This window comes from Cebus imitator, unplaced genomic scaffold (assembly GCF_001604975.1).
Source record: "Cebus imitator isolate Cc_AM_T3 unplaced genomic scaffold, Cebus_imitator-1.0 Scaffold386, whole genome shotgun sequence".
Lineage (NCBI taxonomy): Eukaryota > Metazoa > Chordata > Mammalia > Primates > Cebidae > Cebus > Cebus imitator.
Genome location: NW_016107701.1, coordinates 637,300 through 647,882, shown reverse-complemented (window position 1 = coordinate 647,882; position 10,583 = coordinate 637,300). Strand labels below are relative to the sequence as shown.

The window sequence follows — 10,583 nt, the reverse complement described above, 5'->3', positions numbered from 1 at the left end:
TGCCTTGTAGTCCCAGCACTTTGGGAGGCCAAGTTGGGTGTATCACCTGAGGTTGGGAGTTCAAGACCAGCCTGAGCAACATGGAGAAACCTGTCTCTACTAATACAAAATTAGCTGGGCATGGTGGCACATGCCTGTAATCCCAGCTACTCAGGAAGTTGAGGCAGGAGAATCACTTGAACCTAGGAGGCAGATCTTGCAGTAAGCCAAGATCGTGCCATTGCACTCCAGCCTAGGCAAAAAGAGTGAAACTCCGTCTTAAAAAAATAAAAATAAAAACAAATAAATTATTAGAAAAATGACCACAGTTGGGATGTCACAGCAATGTCACATTGCTGTAAGAGTCTCTGTAATGCATAGTCCAAATTTCTGTGCCTCACTTGTTGGACAATCTCGGCTCACTGCAACCTCCACTTCCCAGATTCAAGCAATTCTCCTGCCTCAGCCTCCCAAGTAGCTGGGATTATAGGCACCCGCCACCATGCCCAGCCAATTTTTTTTTTTTTTTGTATTCTTAGTAGAGACAGGGTTTTGCCATATTGTCCTGGCTGGTCTTGAACTCTTGGCCTCAAGTCATCAGCCCGCCTCAGCCTCCCAAAGTGCTAGGATTACAGGTGTGAGCCACCATGCCCAGCCTGTACCTTCTTGACATTCTGGGCACTGCGGTGGCTGTGAAATTCAACACTCACTTTCCAGGGATTATCTGCTTGATTTCTGGGGAGGATTTGGTCCTCTTCTCTCCTCGGCAGAGCCTTCTTTCCTAGACTCTGCACCCTCTCCTGGTCATCACTTCGTTGCCTCAGCTGCTACTCCTTCCTGTACGTGGATGGCTCCAAACGTGAGGGCTCTGGCCCTGGAAACTGTCCCTGGACATCTTCTCCTGGCTGCCCCTTAAGCTCATTGTCCCAGGGGACCCCAGGATATCCTCCTCCTCATCAGGTGGGAGGTACCCTCTTTCAGACCAGACTCAGAGGAAAGTGGAGTCCTTCTCTGCCTTCTCCTTCACCATTTTCCAGCACTGACATGACTGGTCTTTACCAGGGAGTTCTAAAGCAGGCCCCATAGCCGAGGCCCCATTTCTCCTTCTGTACCTTCGTTTCCCTGCCCTTCTCTTCCTTTCTCAGGTATTCTGTGTACTTTTCCTCTTCCTCTCTCTCAAGGCCTGTTTGTAAAAGGTTTCTACCAGGATAACAGACAACAATTTTCTTAGTCCTTTTGGGCTGCTTTAATGAAATGCCTTAAAGTGAGTCATTTATAAACTACAGAAGTTCACTGTTCACAGTTCTGGAGGATGGGAAGTCCAAGGTCAAGGTGCCAGCAGATTTGGAATCTGATGAGAGTTTACCCTGTTTCATAGATGGCGCCTTCTTGTTAAGTTATCAAATGACCAAAGGGGCAAATAAGCCCTCTCAGGCCTCTTTTTCTTTTTCTTTCTTTCTCTCTCCTTTTTTTTTTCAAATGCGGTCTCACTCTGTCACCTGGGCTAGAATGTAGTGGTGCAATTATGGCTCACTGCAGCCTCAACCTCCCAGGCTCAAGCAATCCTCCTACCTCAGCCTCTTCCTGAGTACCTAAGACTACAGGCATGTGTTACCATGCCCAGCTAATTTTTAAAAACTTTTTGTGGAGATGGGGTCTCCCTGTGTTGCCCAGACTGGTCTCCAACTCCTGGGCTCCAGCAATCCTCCCCCCTCAGCCTCCCAAAGTGCTGGGATTTCAGGTATGAGCCACCACACCCAGCCCTCAGACCTCTTTATGAGGGTACAGTCCCGCTTGTGAGGTTTCCATTCTCATGACCTAGTCACCTCCTAAAGACTCCACTTCTTCATACTATTACGTTGGGGATTCACTGTCAACATATGAATTTTGGGGAAACACAAACATTTGGGCCATGGCAACTCCTTTCCTCAGAATTCTTAGATGCAGACCACCTTTATCTGTTGCTCTACTCTTCCTGGGGATTCAGGATAGAGACATTTATTATCAAATTCCCTAAAATTCCTTACAACTATCTCTCCTCTCATGTTTACACTCCTGTTTACTCTTTAATATGACCTCTTTCAGCTCCAGAAATTGTGAACTACGAGCCCCTGGGTCTGGAGGCTGACATGTGGTAAGTTGGACAGGCCACTCAGGTGACCTAAGGATCCTTCCAAGGGCAGAAGGCCTGAGATCCTGCTCCAGGTGATATCCTCTTAACCGTGAAAGCCCCTTACTCCACATTCACCGTTCAGAGCCTCTGGCAGCTCTCCCAGTGTGTTAGACCTGCGGCCAGGGCAGCTGGAGGGCCACTAGGCCTGGACCTGAGGCCAGTTACCACCTGACCAGGTCAGAGCTTTGTCAGCAGTGGAGGAGCAAGAAGAGAGGCAAGGTGGAGGTGCAGACTCACCTCCGGGCCTCCCCAGCCAGGTTAAATATAATAGTAACAGTAACTCGCTCAGTCGGCCAGCCAAGTGGTCACTGAAAGTTCACGCATCGGGGCACTGTGCTAGGCCTGCGGATACTGTAGGGATTAGTTCTCTGCACAGATGCCACTCATTTCATTTGGATGCTGCTTTACAGTTGGCTGAGCACCTTTGTTACCTGGTTTTCTAAAATCCTGTTAACATTCCTATGAGGTGATTATCATTATCCACATAAGAAGAAAGGGCTCAGAGGTGGTAAGGGACTTACCCAAATCACACAGCCTGCAAGTGCAGGATTCTGACCTTGAACTTGGGTCCTCAGACTCAGGGTTCAGAGCTCAATGACTCCAAACACATCCCAGGCTGCTGCTGAAGGGCGGGATAGAGAGGGGTGTGGAGCATGAGACAGTATCTAGGAGCTGCTGTGGGGGAGGCAAGTGACCTCTTCCCCTTAGATCCATGCAGGTGTCCCTTGCTGGTCGGGGATTGGACCCAGGCGGTCCTGACTCAACTGTTCTTTATTTTACAGGAGCATAGGCGTCATCACCTACATCCTGTGAGTATCTCTGATCCAGGGTCTCTGGCTCAGCTTAAATATGGGGGAATCAGAAGGAATGAGAGAGGGACAGGCAGACAGACTATTTACTAAGTACCCACCATAATCCGGGTGTGTTAAGTCTACACAGGAAGCCTGAGGCTAAGCGCTGTGTGTCTATTTCATCCATCTGACCCTGGCATTGAAGTTGAGCAGACATCCAGGGGTGCAGCCTGTGCTCTGCACAGCCTGTGTCTGCATTCCTACTATGGAATGCCGGGGCTCCCCTGCCCAGCCTCCCCCAGACTGAGGTATACTGGAGAATGTCACTTTTCACTCAGACTCCTCTCAGAACTATTTTTTTTTTTTTTTTTTAGAGACAGAGTCTTGCTCTGTCGCCCAGGCTGGAGTGCAGTGGCACAATCTCGGTTTACTGCAACTCCGACTCTCAGGTTCAAGCAATTCTCCTGCCTCAGCCTCCCGAGTAGATGGGACTACAGGTGTGTGCCACCATGCAGGGCCAATTTCTTATTTTTAGTAGAGACGGGGTTTCACCATGTTGGCCAGGCTGGTCTCCAACTCCTGACCTCGTGGTCTACCCTCAGCCTCCCAAAGTGCTGGGATAACAGGCGTGAGCCACCACGCCTGGGCCCTTCTGTCAGAACTCTTGGGACAGCCCTGTGAAGCTGCTTATGCCCTCCCCAATCTTGCCTCTTCTTTCTTTCCCCATTTTCCCTCTTTTCCCCAGATTCCCTTTTCTTCCTGTCTCTCTTCTTCCTCTTTGCCTGTCCCTGAAGTATTCGGTTGCTTAGACAGAGATTTCCTGCATAGCTCCAGTGTGTGGTGAGTTACCTCTGGGGCTGGAGCCTGTAATACTATCACTTTCCACCTCTGTGGCCTTGGGCAGCGACTTAGCTTCTGGGCTTGTTTTTCTCATCAGAAAAATAGGAATCCCAAACTTCCCACCATGCGTGTGTTGTGAAAGCTAAATAAGTAACAAGTGCAAGTTTCCCAGCCCTGACACTGGCATGTGCACAGTGGGCAAGTGAGTGTTCATTCCATCGGCCCTTCCCAACCATTTTCCCTTCACAGCACACATGGAAAATACTATGATTATAGCACTGTGGAGTAAGAGTCAACCATATGGGGCAGGGAGCACCAGTGCTCAGCAGCTGAGGGGCTCATTCTCTCGGTGATCCCTGTGAGCCCGGTCTCTGACTCTCCCAGCAGCACTTGGACTAGGAGCCCTGTGTGACATGGTGGATCCCCCCGAGATGCAGCAGAGAATCTCAACCCTGGCTGCACAGGAGAGCTTTTAATACCCACCATGGCACAGGCCCCACTCCAGATCTATTACATCACAAGTGCTGGGGATAGGGCCTTAGTCTCTGTATCTTTTAAAACTCCAGCTGAATTTGATGCAAAGAGAAGGCTGAGAACCATCAATCTATAGTTTCAGATCAGAGCCTGATCTATAGTTTCAGATCGATCTATAGTTTCAGATTCAGATGTGGCTCTTGAAACTTTAATTTATTCAGGACTCTGATTTTCATATTGAAACATTAAGGAATCCCATGTAATCCCAGCATTTTGGAAGGCTGAGGTGTGCAGATACTTGAGTCCAGGAGTTTGAGACCAGCCTGGGCAACATGACTAAACCCTATCTCTACAAAAAAACAAAACAAAAAATTGGCTGGATGTGGTGTCACACATCTGCAGTCTCAGCTACTGCAGGCCGACACAGGAGGATTGCTTGAGCCCAGAAGTTGCAGTAAGTTGTAGTCGCACCTTTGCACTCCATCCTGGGCAACAGAGCAAGACCCTGTCATAAAAAAAAAAAAAAAAGGAATCCCAGTGTCTACTGAGCACTTAGTTTTCTTGTGGCTCATTTGAATTTAACGGCTTTGTTGAGGTCTCCTCCATGGCAGACACCGTACCAGGCAGGCACCAGGATACTGACGTGGAGGAGGGTCTTCCCTGCTTGCTGGTAATCCCTGTCTGTGGAAGACACCACACACCTAACTCACGCCCAGTGGGACCAAAGTTAGGCTAGAGGCTTGAACACACCTTTGTGAGACACAGGTGGGGAACCACCGGTTTGCTGAATTGTTGAAGGTTTATTGAGAAAGAAAGAGAAAGAGCATGTGATTGGTGGATTGATTTGAACTAGGATGTAAAGAATGAAGTTAATTCTGTGGGTGGAGAAGGAAGGAGGGGCTGTGCTGGCTGAGGAAACAGTGCGAGAAAAAAACGGTAAACCTTCAGTGTGGCTGAAATGTACCGAGCATGGCGAAGGACCAACTCTTACTGCCTTGCTGAGGAGTTTTGATGTGATCCTATAGAAAATGGAAAATCATAGAGGGTTTTTGTGTTCTCACAATGGCAGTGATAATGGCCATTAATTCCAGAGCCCTTAGTGTGGGCCAGGATTGCATGAAGGCTTTTGTATGCATTCATTCTTCACAATCATGTGAGGTGGCAATTTTATTTTCTTCATTTTACAGATGAGGAAACTACATTTCAGAGGAGTTCTAGCTTCACACAGCTAATGAGTGGCTGAGCTGGGATTCAAACCCAGGATTGCAATATCAAATTTTTTCCAGTGCACCTTACTGCCACCATGCTAAGAAAGTGGCTGTGGAGATGGGGATGACTTTTAAGAGATATTTAGTAAATGGAACCAACCAAAAACCTTTTGGCCAGGCAGATGTGGCAAGGGAATAGAAAGAAGGGTCCAAGGTGACTCCTGTGTTTCTAGCTTGGGTACATTTGTAAAGTTATGTCATTCATCAGGGGAGTACTTAGAATGGGGTTTGGACACAATGAGTTTGGGGCAATGGCATGTCAGATCCAGAGACTGCTGGATCATGCCTCTACCAAGGCATCCCATGAAGAACTGAAAGTTGAGTCAGGAGATAGTAGATATAGGAGTCATTATTTGTATGACATCCTTGACAAACCCTGTGGGGGAACAACACAGATCTTTCTAGTCCCTAATGGCCCCTCTATTTCCAAACTTGTGGGCTCTGCTCAAGTTGCTCTTGTAGCCCAGAAGGCCTTTCCATCTCCTTCTCTGACTGCTGACAACCTCTTTATTCTTCAAGACACAAAGCGATGTAAATATCTGTGCTACCATGAAGCTGCCCTGGGCCTCCCTCTTTCCTGTGCTCCCCTGTCCTTTGGCTGGCTTTCCATTATATTCTGCTCTGTCCAGCTGGGGAATCACAAAGAGCCACATCACTGTGTTTCTCTCCCCTCCGCTTTCGAGTCCCGTGAAGACACAGTTTCTCTCTGTCAGGTGCTTAGGAGAAGCTCCATGAATGTGTATTGAATTGGACACGGTTGAACAGGCTGCTGGTTGGCTGCTTAGAGGGGGCAGGCTGTGTTGCTGGGAGCCTTCCAGCTCCATGCAGCAGTCATGGGGCAGGGTTCCCCAAGTCTGCCATCCCCATTTCCATCTACCTTCCCTTAGTTACGTGGTTTCCTCTCTTGTATTCAGCCTAAGTGGAGCGTCCCCTTTCCTGGGAGACACAAAGCAGGAAACACTGGCAAATATCACAGCAGTCAGTTACGACTTTGATGAGGAATTCTTCAGCCAGACGAGCGAGCTGGCCAAGGACTTCATTCGGAAGCTTCTGGTTAAAGAGACCCGGTAAGAGGACAGAGAAGCCACTGGTTTCTCAGGTCTGATGGCTTCCTGTCGCCTCTCTCAAAGACCTGTCAGTGTGTCCCAGCTTTGACATAGCTGTCATCTGTACCGCTGTAGTCTAATCCGAGCAGGTGCTGGGAAGTGTGGCCTAGCCAAGACGTAGCATTTGTCTTGTTTGCTCAAGTCTTTCTGCTTTCTCCTCCTGCTGAAATGTAAATAATGTGTGTGTGTGTGTGTGTGTGTGTGTGTGTGTGTGTATGCGCGCGCGCGAGCTGGAAGTCAGCCAGGGTTTCTTTAGGGCTCATTACCTTGTGCAGTCTGTCCCAAAGGCACCTGGATTTCAGATTTGAAAAGGTTAAAAGGCAGGGTTTTCAAGCCAATTCAGGTTGGGAGTAGGAGCAGGTGGGCTTGGAGAGGTCAATTCAGTGGGAGGGTGGGAGACATGCTAACCTTATCCCTTCTTCAGGGGCCAGGGTGAGCCCCATGGCAATAGGGCCAAATAGAAGATAGGCAGGTAATTGCAGGGTGCTGGGTACCCAGAGCATGACTTGGATGGGGCAGGAAGAAAGATCCACAGACCAGAACACCATGTCCTCTCCATCCCACAGACTTCAGAGACGGCCAGAGTAGGGTTGTCTGGAGTGCAAGGTCCCTGATTTTCCTAAGAGCAGTGTTAGGGAGAGTCACTGACCTGGGTACAAAGCAGTGAAAGGCAGAGAAAGGATCCAGAAGGCAAACAGAAAAGCAGAGACCATGGGTTTAGCAATGGGGACCTGGTTTTTGGAGGATTCTGGAAGCTCATTAGCACATTTATGACTCTTCTTAGACCTTTCAGCTTTGGGACAGAAGGTATGGGTTTAGGTAACAAGGCCACTCTGTGGAGGGATCTGCCTGGACCACTTCCTTCCCCTAGATTACAGGATAAGCAGCCAGTTCCCATTCATCTCTGCATCCTCCATTCAACTGATTTGATGAGAGTGGCCAAAAAATGCTAAAATATTGGTCTAAAAAGAGTAAGAACGGAGATGGTTGCTCCCAGCTTCTGTCCTCATGGATCATCACTGTTTCTCAAACCTCTTTGCAGGAAACGGCTCACAATCCAAGAGGCTCTCAGACACCCCTGGATCACGGTAAGGGCATGGTCACAAGTTCCAATGGGCAAAGGGTCCCTGCTCTGTCGCCAGGGCTGGCCTGGGTAGCCAGATGCAGAGGGTCCACTGGAGAGACCTTTGCTTGAAGCACTGACCCTGGGCACAGATGAAAGCTAGCCAAGGGCCCCAAAGGGCCTGGGCTTGTTCAAATAGGTTTATTTGCTTGCTATTTTAAGTTTGTGTCTCTCATATTCAGGTAACTTATGAAACAAAACCCTCACAAACCTCAGCTGAAACCCTTTTTCTTTGGGGCCACCTTACACAGTGTTCTTTGTTGGAGGGTATGTCACTGTCCCTTCTCCAAGTGGAAATCAGGACTCCCCAGGTGTAGAGAGATCAGTGACAATTGAAAACCACAATGTGACTAGGCCTCCTCCTTTCGGATTTTGGGGCTCTGAGTCAAAGATGGCACTTAAATCAGCCGTCCAGCTCCTCAGGCCCGGAGGAATGGGGCCTGAGATGGAGGCCTGGTGGGGAAGAGAGACAGCCACTGTTAGGGCAATTCTTTTCCCTCTGGGGAGAGTCGGAGCAAAAAGATGGATTCCTGCCTAACTCGCCTTGCAGTCTGGCTTCCAGCTGCTGGCTTTCCAGAGGGTCTTGCGTCTGGTGTAAAGAGCACTTTGAGAGGGTTGGACGCAGCAGGATTCAGGCTAGCTACGCACACCCAGGGACGTCACCAGACTTCCCGTTAACCTTAACTGTTAAGTGAGAAGGCCAGCAAGGATGAAATGACCATAAGAAAGGTAGAGATAAGAAAGGGTGAGATAGGCTGGGCACAGTGGCTCATGCCTGTAATCCTAGCACTTTGGGAGGCCGAGGCAACAGGAGGATGGCTTGAGTCCAGGAGTTCAAGACCAACCTGAGCAACATGCTGAGACCCCATCTCTCTAAAAAATAATAATCAAATAAAAAGAGAAGGTGAGGCCTGTGGAAGACAGAACAGGGAGGGCTGGAGTAGTCTGGGAGGAGGTCAGCTTCATCTGCTCAGCTTCATCTGCTCATTGAAGGAAGGGGAAGGCGCAAGGAGCACCAAAGGAGAGATGCTCCTCAGCCCCGCTATGTGAGCCCTGGCCTTGCACGCTCCAGCCCTGCACAGATGCCTGCAGAGTCCTGGCTGCAGCCTGCTTGTCTGTGTGAGCACCCCTTAAATGCTATGTGTGTGGAACCATCTCTAATGGCCGTGGACCCCTCTGCCCTGAATGAGCATGCAGGCAGCACCCCATACTCCTTGACCTCACTTATGGTCTGTGGGGGTGCTCATCCCACCCTGGTTCTCCCTGTGGCCTGACGCATGCAGTGAACACCAGAGGCCATGTGTGTGCCTTCTGCCGGCCCCTCAGACTGCCTTCTGGGGCGGGCAGCAAATTAACACTCTGATTCTTCTGTCTGAACACCCACCAGTCAAAAGGAGAAGTCAAAGCCCCTGAACAGCACAAGACAGAGCCCACCCAGCTAAAGACCAAGCGCCTGAGAGAGTACACTCTCAAATGCCACTCAAGCATGCCTCCCAACAACACCTATGTCAACTTTGAGCGTTTTGCCTGTGTGGTGGAAGACGTGGCTCGGGTGGACCTGGGATGCCGTGCCCTGGTGGAGGCCCATGATACCGTCCAGGATGATGTGGAGGCCCTGGTCTCCATCTTCAATGAGAAGGAAGCTTGGTACCGAGAGGAGAGTGAGAGCGCCCGGCACAACCTGTCCCAGCTCAGGTATGAGTTCCGCAAGGTAGAGTCATTGAAGAAGCTGCTGCGAGAAGACATCCAGGCCACGGGGTCCAACCTTGGAAGCGTGGCTAGGAAACTGGACCAGGTGAAGGCCCAGTTTGAGGCTCTGAGGCAGGAGCTCTCCACAGACCTGCAGTGGATCCAGGAGCTGGTGGGCAGCTTCCAGCTGGAGAGTGGGAGCTCCAAGGGCCTGGGCTCCACATTACGCCAGGACACCAGTGAATCCCTATCAGAGCTGCTCAGCAGATCATGCACCGAGGAAATTCTGGCTGGCTGGAAGCTCTGAGCGCCAGAGTCCAGTCAGTAATGCATCCCAAGAGGTTTGCGGAAGCATGTTCTCATCTACCCTGCTGCAGCATCTAGCTAGAATTACCCTGCAGGGGTTTGTCTGTAGTATAGCCTTCCATCCCCTCCACAGAATCCAGAATCACTGAGGTGCCAGTTCGTTATTCATTCTGCACTTCCCCTTACCACTCTGGTTTTCTGGGAGGGTGCTGGCAGGGCAGCCAAGCTGTTAAAACAATTAGAGAGTGAGTACCCTTCAGGTTCCCCTTCTTCAGAGGAAGGATGGCTGGCCCTAGGGAAATGCTTGAGAATTGATTTGTGATGAAGGATTTGTTCACATCTCACTTTCTGCCTACATACCTTATGGCTTGTAGATCTTGGGTAATATTTGATTTAACTGCAAATAACTAAGTCAGCATGGTGCTCTCCTGCTACAGAAGCAGGGATTTAAAATGCATACAGAAAATAATATTACCTTCCATTTGCATTGATTTTTCACTTACTGAGCACATTATGTCTGACAGATGACCTTACTTGATCCTTAAAAGAACTCAGTGAGGCCAGGCATGGTGGCTCAAGCCTGTAATCCCAGCACTTTGGGAGGCCAAGGTGGGCGGATCACTTGAGGTCAGTGGTTCAAGACCAGCCTTGCCAACAAGGTGAAACCCCATCTCTACTAAAAATGCAAAAGTTAGCCGGGCATGATGGCAGGTGCCTGTAATCCCAGCTGCTCTGGAGGCTGAGGCAGGAGAATTGCTTGAACCTAGGAGGCAGAGGTTGCAGTGAGCCGAGATGGTGCCATTGTATTCCAGCCTGGGCGATAGAGCAAGACTC

At 49.7% G+C, this 10,583-nt stretch overlaps 1 protein-coding gene across 5 annotated transcripts in view; it reads left to right on the top strand.

Moving 5' to 3' along the window:
* Nucleotides 1-10,583, top strand: part of DAPK2 (death associated protein kinase 2) — a 125,531-nt gene that overhangs the window by 101,209 nt on the left and 13,739 nt on the right. For 2 of the 5 annotated variants that reach the window (XM_017508122.2, XM_037731196.1), the window contains exons 5-9: nt 2,065-2,113; nt 2,935-2,961; nt 6,440-6,592; nt 7,674-7,719; nt 9,142-10,387. In XM_017508122.2, coding sequence (XP_017363611.2) covers nt 2,065-2,113; nt 2,935-2,961; nt 6,440-6,592; nt 7,674-7,719; nt 9,142-9,750 — 884 coding nt within the window. In that variant the 3' untranslated portion in view covers nt 9,751-10,387. Of the gene's footprint in view, nt 1-2,064; nt 2,114-2,934; nt 2,962-6,439; nt 6,593-7,673; nt 7,720-9,141; nt 10,388-10,583 lie in introns of those variants that run through there. The other 3 variants (XM_017508115.2, XM_017508119.2, XM_017508117.1) reach the window with 3 other exon arrangements.